The 19,964-nt window shown below is 38.4% G+C and overlaps 2 protein-coding genes across 2 annotated transcripts in view; one reads left to right on the forward strand and one right to left on the reverse strand.

The window, feature by feature from the left end:
* The window catches only part of LOC134814423 (uncharacterized), an 87,783-nt gene that overhangs the window by 41,783 nt on the left and 26,036 nt on the right, over window positions 1-19,964 (forward strand). The gene's annotated exons all lie outside the window — the stretch shown is intronic.
* On the reverse strand, window positions 17,570-19,611 carry LOC134814116 (uncharacterized). Its single transcript, XM_063822151.1, has 5 exons — window positions 19,334-19,611; window positions 19,081-19,200; window positions 18,724-18,863; window positions 18,343-18,519; window positions 17,570-18,208 (listed from the first exon to the last, which is right to left on the reverse strand). The coding sequence occupies exons 1-5, from the start codon at window positions 19,447-19,449 to the stop codon at window positions 17,733-17,735; spliced, it is 1,029 nt and encodes a 342-aa protein (XP_063678221.1). The 5' UTR covers window positions 19,450-19,611; the 3' UTR covers window positions 17,570-17,732.

A 19,964-nucleotide genomic window follows, 5' to 3' on the forward strand; every position in this document is an offset into this window, starting at 1 on the left:
GAAGACAGATAATTAACTTTACCAGCAATACTGAGTGAAAAGGTTGAAGACAGATAATTAACTTTACCAGCAATACTGAGTGAAAGGATTGAAGACAGATAATTAACTTTACCAGCAATACTGAGTGAAAAGGTTGAAGACAGATAATTAACTTTACCAGCAATACTGAGTGAAAAGGTTGAAGACAGATAATTAACTTTACCAGCAATACTGAGTGAAAAGGTTGAAGACAGATAATTAACTTTACCAGCAATACTGAGTGAAAGGATTGAAGACAGATAATTAACTTTACCAGCAATACTGAGTGAAAAGGTTGAAGACAGATAATTAACTTTACCAGCAATACTGAGTGAAAAGGTTGAAGACAGATAATTAACTTTACCAGCAATACTGAGTGAAAAGGTTGAAGACAGATAATTAACTTTACCAGCAATACTGAGTGAAAGGGTTGAAGACAAATAATTAAAATTACCAGCATTCCTGAGTGAAAGGATTGAAGACAGATAATTAACTTTACCAGCAATACTGAGTGAAAGGATTGAAGGCAGACAATTAACTTTACCAGCAATACTGAGTGAAAAGGTTGAAGACAGATAATTAACTTTACCAGCAATACTGAGCGAAAGGGTTGAAGACAGATAATTAACTTTACCAGCAATACTGAGTGAAAGGGTTGAAGACAAATAATTAAAATTACCAGCATTCCTGAGTGAAAGGATTGAAGACAGATAATTAACTTTACCAGCAATACTGAGTGAAAGGATTGAAGACAAACAATTAACTTTACCAGCAATACTGAGTGAAAAGGTTGAAGACAGATAATTAACTTTACCAGCAATATTGAGTGAAAGGGTTGAAGACAGATAATTAATATCAAATAACGGAGTAGTTCGCTGTTTATTAGTCTCATGATTGAAATACTGATATCTGGATATTATCCGGTTGGAAGAGACAAGGACAAGTGAAACAAGGAAGTTAGGAGTAAGGGCAAATTTTCGGCGTCAACGCCATCTTCAGGCTCAATAAATGTAATAGATTTGTGGTGTTGTAATTAGTTTAAAACTCATTACAAATCTATTACATTTATTGAGCCTGAAGATGGCGTTGACGCCGAAAATTTGCCCTTACTCCTAACTTCCTTGTTTCACTTGTCCTTGTCTCTTCCAACCGGATAATATCCAGATAACAGATAATTAACTTTACCAGCAATACTGAGTGAAAGGGTTGAAGCACCGGGAGACTTGTTCTTTTCCCCTTTAATGTGCACCTTTTTCTTAGGGAGGAGCCGTCTCCGTGACTTGTACAGCTTATTAATCCTCATCCTGAGTTGACCAATTAAGACGGAAGTTGTTTCGTTTTTTCAGCTGTGATATGAAGTTTAATTTGGTAAAATGCTAAATTAACTGTAATTAGTGCTTTAGTGATCCAAGACATTTTCGTCCATTTAGAATAATTCTTTTACTCAATCAATGATCAACTCAGTTTCTAAGTTTATAAATTCGTTTCCGTAACATAAAAGTAAATTGATAAGAATCTCAATTCTCAAATACTATAATACAACTGCCAGAAATGTAAACTTTTACTAAAACACGATAAAAAATCATATTAAAACCGATACAATCTTCGAAGGACCCGAGTGAATTCAATAGTAATAAAGTCTGCAGGTGACAGTAGTAAGGTTTTATTGGAAGCGCCTGTCAAAGTCTATGAACTTACACCAGCCATTATTAAAGTTCTGAAAAGTGTACCCGTAATCTGGTGGTCACGTGATAACACACGTGATAGCACTATTTAGCTCTCAGCGACACGTACTTATAAATATAAGACGTACAAACTATATAAGTATATATTACGTAATTTTCGGTGCACTGTGTAGTGGTGTGGTGTGTGGTGTGTGGTGTGTGGTGTGTGGTGTGTGGTGTGTAGTGTGTAGTGTGTAGTGTGTAGTGTGTAGTGTGTGGTGTGTGGTGTGTGGTGTGTGGTGTGTAGTGGTGTGGTGTGTGGTGTGTGGTGTGTGGTGTGTGGTGTGTGGTGTGTAGTGTGTAGTGTGTAGTGTGTAGTGTGTAGTGTGTGGTGTGTGGTGTGTGGTGTGTGGTGTGTGGTGTGTGGTGTGTGGTGTGTGGTGTGTGGTGTGTGGTGTGTGGTGTGTGGTGTGTGGTGTGTGGTGTGTGGTGTGTGGTGTGTGGTGTGTGGTGTGTGTTGTGTGGTGTGTGGTGTGTGGTGTGTGGTGTGTGGTGTGTGGTGTGTGGTGTGTGGTGTGTGGTGTGTGGTGTGTGGTGTGTGGTGTGTGGTGTGTGGTGTGTAGTGTGTAGTGTGTAGTGTGTAGTGTGTAGTGTGTGGTGTGTGGTGTGTGGTGTGTGGTGTGTGGTGTGTGGTGTGTGGTGTGTGGTGTAGGTACCAACTACCAACTTAGCACTGCTTTGACAGCACTATGACACTACCGATATATTGTTTTTTCGATAAAGATGTGACAAAGTTAAATTCAGATAATTTCTTACTTTTATTTAAAAAACATTCTTGCATAATATCTATTTTTATTGATGTATACTGTATAGACAAGACGGGAGCGTTAGGGCTCTCATTGACAAATTTTTGTTTAATCCTGTTTGCTTTGATACACTGTTTTGAAAGCTTTGACAGCATTCTGACACTACTGATACACTACTTTGAAAGCAGTGTGGCATTCACTTTCAAATACATTTTTTAATGATTTTAAGGACAACTACCTACAATGCCGGTAATTAACGTTCGTCTGTTCTTTTGTTGATAGACGAGCAGTTAGGAATAATGTTTGAGGAAATCATGGGATTATCTGTGAATAAATTCGTATCAGGCGTTTACTGCAGAAATAAGTTTCCATAGTCCCAAAAATCACCTCAATAATTGATCAGACTGGATCTATGGTGAAAAGTATTTTGAGCAATTATTCAGGCATGAATTAGAACTTGCTTGTACTTGTACTTGAAAAGGTCTCCTCCTAGTCGTTGGAGTGGCCTGCACCACATAGTAACTCCTTTCTCCGGTGTATTAGACCTCTCCAGTGAACCCTGTCTGTAGCTTGTTGTTCTGCATCTTCTATCGAGATGTTATCGACAACTGTGAAGATTGCTGCATCCTGCTGGACACATGACAACCAGTTTTTCCGAGGTCTACCTCTTGAACTTTTACCATGCTTTGGGATCCAGTGCAGAAGATAGTTGGGTATTCTTTCTTCTGCCATCCTCACCACATGGCCAAACCATCGGAGTCTAGCTGCTCGCACGAAAGTATCAACAGGGGCGATGTTAGCCCGCTTAAGTACATCAGCATTTAGATACATGATAAAACCATTTGATTTTCAGGATTCTCCTCATATCAGACATCTATGATGGTACACCTCAAATCTTTTCATCTGCGTCTGTGTGGTATCCCATACCTCACTTCCATAAAGCAGTATAGTGAGAACAGCCGCTTTGTAAATCCTGATTTTAGTTGGAGTCTTGATGTTGCGACTGTACCATATACTGCTGAGCTGATAGAATGCCCCAAAGGCCTTTTGAATTCGAGCTGATAGTTCTTTGTCAATTGTTCCATTCGCACTGATGATTGCACCCAAGTAAGTGAAATTGCTGACCTGCTGTATTGGGAGACCTTGATGTCCATAGTGTCGTCTTTAGAATACGGCCTCTGCGATGCACTTTTGCTGACAACCATGCTCTGTGTTTTGCCAGCATTAATCTTTAGACCCGCATAGGCACTGTATTTGCAAAGAAGGTCAGTGGTTTCCTGGAGCCCTTCTTTTGAGTTATCTAACATGGCCATGTCATCAGCGTAATCAGTGTCCAAGAGATGTTTCTCTTCTACCCCGGGGGCTGGCAGCTGTAATAAAGCCCCCTTGCTAATGACCTTGTTCAGTTCCATAAGGTATGCCGAAAAATTCAAACAAAAGTTGACTGGTGGTCCCTGTATATCACCTTGCCCAGTTCCCGAGTTGACATCAAACCAACCTGTAACCTCTCCATTGACCCTAACAGCACTAACTGTGTGAGTGAAGAACGCCTTCATAATTCTAATGTACTTGTCAGGTAAGCCGTAGTGTTGCATACTTCTCCAAATGAACTGCCTGTCAATCGAATCAAAAGCTGCTTTGAAATCAACAAAATTAATATACAGAGGGATATTATACTCAATGCATTGGTGTATAATACAGCGGAGTGAATAAACCTGGTCAATACATGAACGATTCTGTCTAAAACCACTTTGATTCTCCCGGAGGAATTAGAACCACGTTTCTATAATCATTATTGCATTCCAAAATAAATGTCTTCATTTTCATTTTTCCTCCATTTATTTTAAAGTGTGCTGATAATGAAAACGAGTAGATTCGGAGTCTCTATAAAATCAAGTCTTGTGATGCAATAGTAGTCATGCTAAATAATATTCTATCCTGGAATTAGAATCCAATGAAATATAATGCGTATAATATCTTTTTAAGATTGACAGATCTTCCCCGACAAGTTCACCGAACTTATTCAATCAGGTTACAAAGAAATAGACCCAATGTTAAAAATACACCAAGCCCAAAAATATAATTCCTGCGCATGCCGGAGTTATGTGTGTTGTAATCATGCTAAATAATAATTTATCCTGGAATCCAATTAAATATAGTGTGTATTATATCTTTTAAGATTGATTATCGGATGAAATAAAGTCAAATTCTTTAAAACAGTGTGTAAGAAACGTCTACCCCGACAAGTTCTCCAAATTTATTCAACAAAGTTACAAAGAAATAGTCCCAATGTTAAAAATACACAAAGCCCGGAAATTGCAGTTGGGATTTCACTCCCTTCATTCAACGACAGGGCTGATGCGATAGTCCCCAAAGTGGAAGCAGCGCTCATAACGATGTTGAAGATCTTAGCAGATTGTTCTCCGAGGTTACTGTTGTCCAAACTCCACTTTTTGTAAAGGTAGAACTTGCTGGCGGTGTACAGGTTAGCATGAAACGCCTCCCCTATACCCATTAGAATCAATCAGTCAATCCTATCACCAATTGGTAGGTGAAGTCAAAGAATTTGAAATCACTTGTTGTGGCTCCAAATGCGACTACTGATCCACAGTGATAGAGTACGTTTCCTATCGCCATTGTGGTGATGACATTAAGCGTTTTGATTCTACCAGCTAAAAAGCTCAATGTTAACGCAGAAATGAATGAGGTAATTCCCATGATGCGCAATATTTGTACGGCTGAAGAAAGGGACATGGTGGTGGAATACAAAATCCTTGCAGGCAGCACATAACGTATAAGATCACTTAACGTATTATTCAGGAACAAGACTACATCGGGAAAGTAGAATGCAATTTTTTGTGACCAAAGCGAAATAGACTGAGGGCCGATGCTGTTAGTGTTACTTCGATCGGTCAATTCTGGGGACTCCTTATTAGTGCCGGTGGAATCAACTTTTTTTTATTACTTTCTTTCACCTCTATGTTTGTTAGGAATGGAAATACTAAAAGAGGGAGGATGTTGAAGGAGGCTATACCAAAACCAACTAATACCCACCCACCAGCTACAAATAGCTCAGTGCCCAATATTGCTGAGAGGATTGCCCCAACTTGCATGAAACTGCTTATCAAGATCATTGTCTTCTTATCTTCCTTAAGATACAAATCTATTACCTCGCCCTGAAATTATTTTTAATAACTGTCCCTGCAATATAGAAAATTGATAAATCTATATTTGAAATTTTTGAAAGCTGCAAATCATATGCTTGACATAGTTTAAAATAAAAGTTAGAAAAAAACATATGGCTGCAGATGGAATAATTCCTCACCTGGACAAACACATGCATTATGCCCATTGCAAACCCTTGAATACCCCTCAGTAATGCTATAGTTACGAAAATAACAGGAGCATCACAGTTCATATCAATGAATACTTGAATCAAAGCCATCATGGAGGAGCAGGTAAGGTTCAAAAGGCTCGCACAAAAATATCTTTTGAAAAGTGACGCGTTTCTGATGGTTTTTGGTAGATAGTTGTAGATGTATGGGCCGGCAGGCGAAGTTATTAGAGCTGCAGAAATGGAAACAGTGCCTGAAAAAAACAGCGATTGTTTTGTACTTTTAGTTTTATATAATTGTTTAAACTCTTGAAATACCGCTATAGGTTTTCTAGTTTTAGCTTTATATAATTTTACTTGAGTTTAAACTCTCTAATGTCTCGATGCATTTTCCTTGGAACTACAGCTTTAATACGTGATGCGGAAATTTTTATGTTTGGAAGATGAATATGTATTATGTAATTTACCCAAAACCCATAATTGGGTAGAGTGGACCGCTGCCAGTGCCAGTGTCTCTCTTTCCCGAACAAAAGTAAATGATATTAATTTGAATGACCGCCCGCAAATACAAAATGACACAAATAATGAAATCGGTTGGTCGCTTTTCCCATTCATTCACGGCTTACGAATTGTAATAAGTTTCGATTAATTACATCAATCACATGCCGTAAAAATCTCTTTGGGTTGCTTTCGGGTCGATACCTAGTATTTTGGGATAAGGGCGGTAGTTAGTGTTCAATTAGCTGATGTTTATTGAATCGTTATTCCGAGTACAGCTGCCTTAGGGTAATTCTTCTGAAAGATTACTCATTACAATTCGTAAGCCGTGAATGAATGGGAAAAGCGACCAACTAATTTCATTATCTCAATCATTTTGTATTTGCGGACGGTCATTCAAATTAATATCATTTATATTTCGATACTAGGTATCGAAAGAGAAACTGGCAGCAGTCCACTCTACCCAATTATGGGTTTTTGGTCAATATCATCTCTTTTTGATTAATGTCAGGGTATACTTTACAAATTTATAACTAATAACTTCATTAATAAAGAGGTTATTTCGACGATTTCAAAATTTCACCTTTGAAAACATTTCCTAGTGTTTCGCTAAGTATATCTGTCGATAATAACTGACTGAATATGTCACTTTATACTTTTTACTTATTCAAGTTGGCATTAAATTCATATTTAATGCCATTCAACTATCATGGGAAAGCAGAATCTAATCTAAATCACGAATGAGCAAAATTCTCACCTTTCGCACGTGAAAACGAAAACTTTGAGCTGACGTTGCGTGCGCTTCCAATATTGAATCACCACGACCGTAAATTTTTGCATATTTGTATTTATAATTATATACAGGGGGGAGGGGGGGGGGGGGGGGGCAAAATTCAGTCTGCAAACGTTGGCCTTAATATTAATAACTCAGTCACTAAGTGCCCAATTGAAATAATTATTTCTTGTATGACTTATATTAGTACCACTAGCTGGTTCGAGAAATTTGTCAAATCTACAAATATTCGTGTTCATATTTTTCAAATGACGGTTTATTTTCGCATTTATTTGATAGTTTGGATGGTACCGCGACAATTGACCCCCCGACAATTGACCCCCCGACAATTGACCCCCCGACAATTGACCCCCCGACAATTGACCCCCCGACAATTGACCCCTATGTAATTACACTGGGGTGCAATTGTCGCGAAATCTAGGTTTTAGTACGACAATTGACCCCCCGACAATTGACCCCTATGTAATTACACTGGGGTGCAATTGTCGCGAAATCTAGGTTTTAGTACGACAATTGACCCCCCGACAATTGACCCCCCATGTAATTACACTGGGGTTAGCCTTAGGGTCAGGGTCCTGGATCAGGGTCCTGGGTCAGGGTTAGGGTTAGGGTTAGGCCGTTAGGGTTAGGGTTAGGGTCAGGGTCCTGGGTCAGGGTAAGAATTAGGGTTAGGCCGTTAGGGTTAGGGTTAGGGTCAGGGTCCTGGGTCAGGGTTAGGGTTAGGGTTAGGGTTAGGGTTAGGGTCAGGGTCAGGGTCAGGGTCAGGGTCAGGGTCAGGGTCAGGGTCAGGGTCAGGGTCCTGGGTCCTGGGTCCTGGGTCCTGGGTCCTGGGTCCTGGGTCCTGGGTCCTGGGTCCTGGGTCCTGGGTCCTGGGTCCTGGGTCCTGGGTCCTGGGTCCTGGGTCCTGGGTCCTGGGTCCTGGGTCCTGGGTCCTGGGTCCTGGGTCCTGGGTCCTGGGTCCTGGGTCCTGGGTCCTGGGTCCTGGGTCCTGGGTCCTGGGTCCTGGGTCCTGGGTCCTGGGTCCTGGGTCCTGGGTCCTGGGTCCTGGGTCCTGGGTCCTGGGTCCTGGGTCCTGGGTCCTGGGTCCTGGGTCCTGGGTCCTGGGTCCTGGGTCCTGGGTCCTGGGTCCTGGGTCCTGGGTCCTGGGTCCTGGGTCCTGGGTCCTGGGTCCTGGGTCCTGGGTCCTGGGTCCTGGGTCCTGGGTCCTGGGTCCTGGGTCCTGGGTCCTGGGTCCTGGGTCCTGGGTCCTGGGTTCTGGGTCCTGGGTCCTGGGTCCTGGGTCCTGGGTCCTGGGTCCTGGGTCCTGGGTCCTGGGTCCTGGGTCCTGGGTCCTGGGTCCTGGGTCCTGGGTCATGGGTCCTGGGTCAGGGTTAGGGTCAGGGTCAAGGTCCGGGGGGTCAATTGTCGGGGGGTCAATTGTCGGGGGGTCAATTGTCGGGGGGTCAATTGTCGGGGGGTCAATTGTCGCCCACCCAGTTTGGATAGTTGTAATAATTGTAGCTTCTCAGATGACCGAGATACGAAACAAAACGAGTTTATTCATTACGTGTAATCAGAAGATTGGCTTACCTAATCACGTGATAAGGTCACCCCATGGCCCATTAACCACCCCGTTTAACATTATTGGAATCGTTAAGGCTGCCCAATAAAGGTGTCGTTTCACGGTGTCAAATAATCAATGAAATCACCCAGTCAATTTTGTTAACGAGATACACAAAATGCTTGATAACTTCGTCATTTCTGATCTGTTTAGCCTCATTGTTTCATATCAGATGCAATATTTGACACCCTACCGTCTTTGAAAAAATTAGGCGTTCAGCATGTTCAAAAAGAACAATATAGGTGTTTTAATATTGAATGAGCGTGGTCTAAAATATTCGAATTTCAAATTTTGGCGACGGACTCCTCGAACAAGTAGGTACAGTATGCCATTTGCAAAGCAACAACTCTCAAATATAAAACACAGCGGAGGTATAATAAGACCCAACGGTTGCACACTGACTCCCCCCCCCCCCCCCCCCCATATAAAATATACAGGGTGGCCCAAAAGTAACTACCCCGCACGCAACCCTTTAGCTTTAATAACTCACGTAATTGGTATCAGAATTGCTAAAAAATTTCAGAGAACATAGATATGGGTCAAACTTGAATTTCTTGAAATTTCTTAAAATTTTCATAAAATTCCATCAGTTACAGAGGGTGTGGCACACCACTTCCTCTTTTTCTCTTTTGTCGCCATAAATTGAGAACGTTTTAAGTTAGAGACATCTTTAACATCGAATTAGAATGTTATTGTTTTGACCTTAAACATGTTAAAATATGCCTGCTGAATTACTTTCGATAAGTCTTAATGCCAGAAAAACAGTAAAGGGGGTATAATAGTATAGGGGGTAATTAGTATAGTGAGTATAATGGCGGCGGTCGTGCTTGCCAGCACTGTAAATGTAATTATCTCACTTACCTATTATGGTACTGAAGCCAGATTGTTTAAGGAAGTCTAAATAAAATCCGGACGGATACAGCCGGGTCATAAATACGACGTACATTCCAAGGCAAGCAAAGATCACTATAGTCATCCGATGGCATGTTGTCATTTCTGCAAATTTTTTAACGCGAACGATATTCTCGTGAGCGGAAAAGAACAGAAACTAAACATTTACCCTCCGAACGTTCCTCGTCTTCTGATGACACCGGTTTGTCCTCATCGTTCCCTTCTGAAGTTTCACCAAAAACAGTAACTTCCAATGTCAGGCTAGAGTCTGAAATTACCATTTATCGTCAGCTTATTTGAAATCATTTCGCTTTGGAAATGTCATATTCAATAACAAAAATAATAATTTAACTCTATTTAACTAAAAAACTGCAGCAAGTAATGTAAATACTTTCAATTTTGCTAACCGTATATTTGCCATCCATGTTTGCTTTGAGCAGATTCACTTTCAGAATCATCGAAGTCTTCAACGTTTAAAACAGGATTTGCAATGACCAAGTTTTCGTCTAAAATTTCTACTGTCATGACTTTAACGATACAATGTAGCTGATTCTCCGTGAAGTAGCAGCACGTGGGCGCTAAAATAATGTAAGTTTTTCGACAGGAGACCCTAGAATAACTCATGCTGAATAGGAGAATTTTGCTACAATCACTGCAAGCTTTTAACTATTTTAACTATTTTACGCACAAAAAAGGGGCGCGGATCGAATGTACCTTAACGGACCTTATTTGACAGGACATTAAATGAACGGACATAATTATGAACAGACATTCAAATGAAAGCTTAATAAAGGCATTCAAAACCATCAAAAATACAAATTTTTTCATCTTTGTTTTGGCGTTTTTAAAATTTTAGCAGATAATTTGTAAACTAATTTTCCATACAATGAGCAAGAAAGGCCGTCGTGAAGCAGTAAAAATGTCAAAATATCTGTAGATCAGTGTCTATGATTATGAAAGTTTGAGACGGAGGATTGAAGTTTCCTAAATAATAAACCATAATGCCGGTTAGAATTAACAAGTAGGCCGTGGGAGTGCTTTCGATAGTTAAGGAAATAGTTGGATTATTAAGTTTTAATATTTGCTTTATTAAAACTATAATCGAATAATATAAAGATAGTAGCTTGAAAAGCTGTGCCCTGCATGCTATATTAATATAAATCTAATTATAGGAAACCTGCTAGTCGAAAGCTTAATTCGAGGATTTTTTAAAAACAGTTATGTTCTAATTTCTCTTCGTCATCTATAGTGTGAAAAAAGTTAAAGACGCAGTCAAATTGCGATGAAATAAATGCTATTTATATTATTTTATCGTCAATTCATCTCTTCCGACGTTAATTATAAAAAATCTAAAGCCTGAATCAAATTTCTAAAGATGCTATAATAGATGGATATTCTTTTTCTGTAACCTTGCTAAAAATCGCGAGTTTTCAACTCTATTTTCGAGCTGTAATTGACACAAAAGGGGCGCGGATCGAATGTATCTTATCGGACCTTATTTGACCGGACATTAAATGAACGGGGAGTTTCTGTTTCATTATCTTAAAATTTATTCCGCTTTTATTTTTATTCCCACTCGACTCTCGATTCCTTGCTAGCAGTCCGGTTAATTTAATACCTTTAGTGGGTCTCATTTAATCATTAGCTCTAATTAAAGAACCTCTCAGTCTCACCCTCTCAGATTTTCACCGATCCGTTCATTTTTATAGCTTTATTATTTTTATCTTTTTACTACACTTACTAACAGTAACACGTGCATATTACAAAGGAGCAATAGTTTGCGGAGGCATTCTAGAACGGTATATATTTTAGCTTTCAGTTTCTGTTTCATTATCTTAAAATTTATTCCGCTTTTATTTTTATTCCCACTCGACTCTCGATTCCTTGCTAGCAGTCCGGTTAATTTAGTACCTTTAGTGGGTCTCATTTAATCATTAGCTCTAATTAAAGAACCTCTCAGTCTCACCCTCTCAGATTTTCACCGATCCGTTCATTTTTATAGCTTTATTATTTTTATCTTTTTACTACACTTACTAACAGTAACACGTGCATATTACAAAGGAGCAATAGTTTGCGGAGGCATTCTAGAACGGTATATATTTTAGCTTTCAGTTTCTGTTTCATTGTCTTAAAATTTATTCCGCTTTTATTTTTATTCTCACTCGACTCTCGATTCCTTGCTAGCAGTCCGGTTAATTTAGTACCTTTAGTGGGTCTCATTTAATCATTAGCTCTAATTAAAGAACCTCTCACCCTCTCAGAAAACTCCGTTTGGAGATATTCCTTATTACGCTCTAAGTTATTAATTTTCCTTGTGTTTGAATCCTGTCACTTTTTAACTGTTTTTAGTTTTTGTTATTTTCGGCCGATTTCTGCACTTTTACACTGGGTCATCATTCATAATTTCTGGGATTGAGACGACTTATATCAGCATTAAAGGAAGAGTTTGCTTGTCTGACTTACTTCATTAGACACTTCTGGTCAAGAACTGAACAAGAACCAAATTCGAAAACTGGAACATCTAAATGACTCCGCAACCCAGGAATCAACTACTCAGTTATTATCGCTCAATAATCGGTTTGGTATCGACGTTACATACTTTATTATTTTTTTTTAAAAAGCTGATTTTAGAAACCAGGGAATTAAAGTTACCCTCCTAAGGCTAACATTAAATCGCTGATTTTATTTATATATATCACTTTTTTTTTGTTCTTTCTTTTCCTTCAAAACATTCCAGTACATTGTGCAGAAAGTTGGAGATGAAGCCGTAGTACGTACATGTAGCATTGCACTGGATCGAACTTGCAGAGTGTGGTTTCCTCCAGTCTGCGCAGCGCGCTTATATAAACATACGCGGCGCAGATCGACTGGAGGAGATTGCACTGTGTAGGCTCCGGTGTAATGTGATATGTATGTAAGACGGCTTTACAAATTTTGGAAGCATGTAGGGATATATATCTGATACCAATCGTATATACTAAAAATACTCTAGCACAATTGTAACTGCAGTTTTACAGAACTCTAAATGCTTAATGAACACTCTTGCAGGTACCACCCGTATTCACACTCAGACCTGAGTTTAGTCATTTTCCGATACGAGATTGGGGACGGGTTCTATAAACAAACAAACAAATGAACGGGCATAATTATGAACAGGCATTAAAATGAACGCTTAATGAAGGCATTCAAAACCTTCAAAAATGCACATTTTTTCATCTTTGTTTTGGCGTTTTTAAAATAATTTGTAAACTAATTTTTCATACAATGAGCAAGAAAGGCAGTCGTTAAGCAGTAAAAAATGTCAAAATATCTGTAGATCAGTGTCTATGATTATGAAACTTGTGTAAAAACAACAGATACGAAATATGACCAGATTTTATGATCACATCACAGGTCATCTTCCTCAAATGGGTTATCGTGCATTAAATATTTCATGCCTAAAGCATCAGTAAAACCTGCGTTTTTAAAACAATTGTTTATTTGACCAGTACCTCGGTCCAGTGATGCACGCCGCCGCCGGACGCCGCCGCGCCGGCACATTTTCACACGCCGCCACGCCGATACCTCTCAAGTCGGCGTGGTGTGAAAATTTAAAAAAATTTCAAAGCAAATTTTTTTGGACGATACAATTTAGAAAAATATAATTTTAGGGCACATACCAGCTACTAGTTCTGAAATAGAAAGAGTATGGAGCCGGGGTCGATTTTGAACTCTAGGAGATCCAAATTTTCCAGCGACAATGTTAAGAATTTGATTTTTCTTAAATATAATTGGGACAATGTGAAGTCATCCCTGAATGTAACTGAGTAAACTGAATAATTTTTCTTTTAACAAAAGGAAGACCTTTTTCTTGTATTAGCCGTTTAATATGAACATTCCTATTTATTGAAACATAACAGGAATTAGAATTAACAGGAATTAACAAAATTAGGTCATGTTACAAAATTGATTCCAGGTATTGTAACACTTATAGTAGAGGCTCTTACGGGCATTGGCTGCTTGATACGCTAGGGGCCCCAGATACACCTTACTAGACGTATTTTTGACCGTAGAATCGATTAAAAGTGGTTTCAAGATGATTGGACTGAGTTAGCGCGGTTGAAATCGCAAAAAACCGATTTTTAGGCCAAAAATAGGCCAAAAAACCATGTTTTTTGATAATTTGAGCAAGTTAATTTTGTTGGCATGTCGGCTAAACTTACATGAAGATAGCTAAAAGACAGCCGCACAAGATGGTATAAAAATAAAACAAATCCCTCTATTTTAGCGCAGGTGAAAATCCAAAAAAGTGGTAAAAATTTTGACTTTTTTGCTTGAAGTTTGAATAATTTTTTGCAGTTGTATTAAATCAACCCAAAAATAGTCACATCGTGTTTGCCTAAATTTTTCCTTTCCGAGAAGTACCCATTTCATATACTTTATCGAAGTTTGAAAATTGTCACTCCGCATGCGTTTTTGCCAAATTTTCGACGCGCACTACGCGCAAAAGCATTTAGTTGTTATCAATTAGCACCCGCGCGTTCATCATAAATTTCAAACAGCTATAACTCAGCGAGATTATGTCCGTTCTAGCTCATATTTTCACACCAAATACAAAATAATGTGATCTTATTGCTGACAAAATATGAATATAATTACTCTATTTGCCTTAGAGTAATATACTGTCAAAGTTTAAAACGCGCATTGGTATATCACGTGACTAATAAGGCCAAATTTATACTTCTTAACATATTATCGATCCTTAGACATCATACTATTGTGTCTAATTAGCGGTTAGGTCTCTAAACTCGTAGCAGAATACACGTCTTTTTGCCCGTAAGAGCCTCTACTGATACTATTAAAGTCATTATACTCATGAAAGTACAAATTAGAGTTTTCTGATGGTAGCATTGATAATTGTAGTTCAGCGGGTGGATGTCGTATTTTATGGGGCTACTCGCTGCTATGAGGCCACTTCGTTACGTTCATCATCACATTCAGCCACTTTAATGCTGTAAAAACTACACTTATTACATCATTATTTCATGCGCGCACGTACGCCACAATTTTTGTGGGCCTGGAAATTCAAACCTAAATTTTGACAAAATTATGTTCCACGCCGCCGAACGCCGCCACGCCGGGCCATTTTGGGCACGCCGCCGCCGGTTGGCGAAAAATGAACCGGCGTGCATCACTGCCTCAGTCCTGCATTTCAGTGTAAACTTTTTACAAGATGTGGAGGTAAATAATAACTCCGAAGAAGTGAACGAGGAAGCCGTAGATCAAGAAAGTTATCATGCCATAATGAGTAGACAGTAACCGCTTACATAGTCCTAATATTCTATAAATTCACTCGACCTGAGGTGTGTAACAGATATCTGTAATACGTTTATTTGGGTGCCATTAAATCGCGATCTTATGTCATGAGGCTTTTGAGGTGCAGGCTAAAAAGTTATTTATCGACTATTGAGGGTTACTAGGTTACTAGAACTGGTTACTAGAGCTAGGTTACTAAAACTGGTTACTAGGTTACTAGAACTGGTGACTAGGTTACTAGAACTGGTTACTAGAACTGGTTACTAGGTTACTGCATAGAAGTGACAAAAATACGCTATAGATCGTGAAATTGAGTGGCCACCCATAAAAGAAATGCGTACCCATATCTAAATAGAAAATACCTTACTCGGGATTATCATGACCGGGATAAAGTGGCGGGTTTAGGGTAATTTCGCCATATTTTTCCCGAGCCACATTTTCACCGGTCGTTAATAAACCCGCCGACTCAGCTTTTAGGGTTCCCAAGGGGTATCATGGGTGCTCATATTTTAATCGTTGTCTTATATTCACTAAAGAAGACTATTGGGACACTTTTTGTAGGTTTTTCGACTTCATTTGGCTAAAATTGCAAAAAATTCACCTTTTTGCCCAATCGGCTCAAAACACGAGGTTTAGTGGCTCCAATTTTAGTGACTGTTGGCCACGTGCCGTTGGAGATAAGTAAGTTATGCCATTTCTTCTTGATGCACGGCGGAGAGATAAGTGGGGTTGTTGAAGATATGGTGCCCAGGAGATCTCCTATACCAAGTGGGGGGTTGGAAATCAAGTTAAAGGCAACGTTCAAAGCTGTCGCACCTTTAGCTGACAAAATGAAGGTACTCCTAAGAGCGGCATATGATTACGAGTTCCAGGCTCAGAAAAGGGGGGATGATGAAAGGGATGATCCAGATGAAGATAACGAAGATGATTACAACTTATTGGAAGACTAAACAGCTCTCCCTTTATCTTAATATCGATCTGGTTGTTACGCATCTAATGTTAAAAATTATTTTCCATCTATAGTTTGATTAACCACGAGTCATTATTTCTGTCTACTTTCAACAATTATTGATAATTCGACTTGTTTCACAAGTTTTAGCAATGCGAAAATTTCTAAATTTGCTTATCTCTAATAAGGAAATTTACATCTGAGACAACATTTTTGAATCTAAAATTGAAAGGTTGGACACCGGTAAAATGGCGACCGGGAAAATGTGGTGGGTTTTGAGCAATTTCGCCATATTTTTCCCGAACCATATTTTAACCGGTCGTTAATAAACCCGTCGTAATAATCCCGAGTAGGTAAAGTGTTTTTGATTGACATAAAATTGAAACTCAAACATTTAAATTTGAAAACGGAAATTTTTTAACAGCTTTACAGTTATGCGACTTCAGTTTTCACTTTTATTTGTAAACATTTTAATTCTAGTTTAGCTAAATTCAAAATGAAATCCGAAAGGGTTTAATTCAAAATCAAACTTAATCATTGCCATAATAATGTTATGTAAATAATAAGTGATGATGTATCAAAAATATTATACCACAAAATTTAAATTTGTATCCTGCATGTGTATGTTTAACATTTTTTATTAAATACTTTTAATAAAATCAGCGAGGCTATGAAAACCAACAATGGCACAAAGAGCGAAAACTCAACAGAAAATTAGGATTCTACAACCTCATCAAGGTAAGCTTCGGTTGCGAAACATACTTGTCGATCAACATACGGCCACAGCAGACTAGGAGACTTGCGCAACTCAGAATAAGCTCGCATCAATACAACACCGAAACAGGAAGACACGGTGCATGCATCGCCATAAACTTTCGAATAGGATATGTAAACACTGTTCTACTACAGATGAGGAGTCACTCGACCTTCTTCTAGAGCTTCCTTTCCCCAATCATCGAAGATGAGCTTCATGTATTGCGCACTTGCCCTCTCTATGAAGATTTCCATCACTTTTTGTCCCCACAAAGTAAAACATTACTCTTCTCTATGATATTGGAGAGATCTTCGTACACCCTATAACCATCGGTTGTAGGGTGCGCGAAGATCCCCTAAACAAATTCCTAAGAATAACAATATTGCCTAATATAAGACACTTTTATAAGAGTTTATTTAAATTTTTAGAAAATTAAATCTCATTTTGAAGATTTGAGGAGATTATTTTTTGTTTATTATAGCTTTATAGTGGATTTAATTTTATTCTCATCCTCTTAGTCTTGTATACAAGACTATATACATATATACTTTTTGACTTTTGGGTAAATTTACTTTTTATATTGGGTCAGACATTACATTGTAATTTGACTTTTGAATCGTTTAATCCGTTTTAGAGTACAGCAATAAATGAATACCTTAGGGCCAATAATTTTGGTTACCATAAATTTAGTCACTAATTTTGCAAATTTTTAGTCTACAACAATTTTAGTCACATTTTTCGACTTTTCGAGACCATTTTCCATTCCATTTACATTAAGATTAAGAACGACAAATTTAGTCTACCCCTTCTGAACACAGATTAAGCTGCAATTTATTACTCAGGAATTTCAGTAACATCAGATCCAGAGTTTGTATTGATGATTTATACATTTTTAATCTTATAAGAATAATAACAATATTGCACTTTGAACTGTAATCACATTAAGTACTTTTCCTGATTAAAATACAATTTTTTAAATTAATTTAAAAAATAAAAATAAATCATTGAACTTCCGGAAAAGAATCTCAGTATTTAAAAAATATCAGACTCAGAGTATAGTTCTGGTTCGTTTTGATTTTCAAAAAGGGTGAATCATAAAGGGTAATCCGACTCTACTGAAAATGCCGGCTTCATCGTCTATAGGATTGACTGCGCTTTATTTTGCAAAGCTTAACCAGAAGAATAACCAATGCTGTAATAATAACTATCAACAGAAGGAGAGAGAGAACTATTAACAATATTACCCACCATGCCAGTCCTCTTTTGTCTTTCTTTGGTCTGTGCTTCTCAGACACACAATTCTCTTTACACACGTCCAACTTGCCACAATCTGTTTGGAAGTTTTTTAACTCAATCGTGGAAACAGCGTAGAGTGTATCAGACAGACTGGTAAACTGTTCCTTGACACTATTGCACTTGTTTTCTGGTTTGATATCATCCTCTAATGTGCCGCAGTAAAAGGCTCTGATGCCAAGGTCACCCGGCTGACTGATCAATCCTTGTGGTGTTGGGACAGTCATGTCTGCTTTGGAGCTTATGTCGAGAAAAAGGCATACTTCTTCAGTAGTAGCTGAGCATGAGCCGACGGTTTCGTTTGAGCATGATGCTGAAAATAAATTATTATAAATTCGGGTTAATTGAATTTGATGGTGCTGATGTATGAAGATAGACATTTATGAGTCTAATTTGATTCGATTATTCGGTAGTCAAACGCAAATTATAACATGTATTATTACTTACGCCAATTGAGGCCGGAGAGATCTCCGATTTCAAGGCCGTCAAAACTAGAGTTAATATCGGACATGCAGTTCTCGTAGCAGTAGACATCTTCCGTAGTCAGATAGTCATCTTTATCCTTCTTTAGATCGATCAGACCCCATATGTCAAAACCATCTGGTCCGTACTTTATACAGTTGCCTGGAAAAGTGGAACTGTTTCTTACCTTGTTACCAACAATACTTCATAGCTTGTGTCAAATCATAATTTCATTTTGATCGTTAAAAACATTAAAAATATTTTACTTTAGCAGAAGGCATAATTAAGATCATAAAAACAGAAAGGGAACATAAATTGAGTTAGTGATCACAACATTAATTGCCTACAACATATAAACGAACTAACCGTCTGTAGTGCTACAAACAGCATTCTTGCTTGGAATTCGGTGTTTAAACTCTGGCACTGGTCCGTTCAGTGGATAACAGCAAGCAACGCCAACACCACAACCAAACATTTCCAACTCTTTGTTTATTCTTATCGGACAGCTGACATGGTTGTTGGATTAATCACTCACAAGGAAATTGATCAGTTCCGTGAGCCATTATATTATATCCACGAAGTTTTTGGCATTGATTACTTTATTCATTATACCTGGTTTGGAGACCGTTTTTTGGTTTTCCAAACAAATCTTGTCCAAAATGGAACACTGTCGTAAAAATGTATCAAAACATGATTTTTTTACTTATAATTATTGAAAATGACCTGGTAGGAATTGTAGGTTTATCATAGAGACATTTCTGGTTTTCATCAGAGCAAACCTCCGTATCTTTCAGATTTATAGAGAAGCTACCACCGTCAAAACAGCAGGCATATACACACTCTCTGTGGGAAAAGGTTGTCAGATTAATTGAGGACAGCTGGAAAATAATAAAGAAGGAAAATAATAAAGGAAATAATAAAGAAGGAAAATAATAAAGTTGGAAGTTACGACAAAAAATGAAAGAAGGATTATCACCTGGTATCCTCTACCCCGTTAAAATAGTTTGTACAAGTTGTGAAACTGGAGACTGGATGGTAGAGAGTCAAAATCACCACCAGGATTGGTAGGAGAGATGTAATATTCACTGACATGGACCAGATGTGAATACTGACGGAATCCGATAGAATTACTTACAGAGGAAGTTAAAATATCGAGAACATTATCAAGAAATGCTAAAAGGAGCTGAGGGGATTGATCTTCGTGAAGTCTATAGATGTGGAATCTCGTGGGGAAGTCAGGCACATTTGTTTACTTTAATAGTAACTGTAAGAGTGTAAGGTTCTGTTCAGCACAAGAGAGAGGTGATGCACATTTTGTGTTATGAAACGCTTGTAACGCTTGTAACGCTTGTAACGCTTGTAACTGCTGCTACCCTGGCCCTCTTGTTACCCCCCTTTGGAGGTTTAGATTTATTTTCTGAACGAAAGCTTAAAAATAACTGAGAAATCGACCTTGTTTAACTCATTTTTATGTCTAGGTTCCTGACCTAAAATTGCACGAGAAATCGAGGTTTTAGAACCAACAAACACCATAGTTGGTCAGTACGCACTGTATGAACTTTTAAAAGGTGCCGAACAGTACGAATTTAAAAAAGCTGTCGAGGAAT

Source organism: Bolinopsis microptera, chromosome 4 (genome assembly GCF_026151205.1).
Source record: "Bolinopsis microptera isolate Bmic1 chromosome 4, MBARI_Bmic_1.0, whole genome shotgun sequence".
NCBI classification, from domain to species: Eukaryota; Metazoa; Ctenophora; class Tentaculata; order Lobata; family Bolinopsidae; genus Bolinopsis; species Bolinopsis microptera.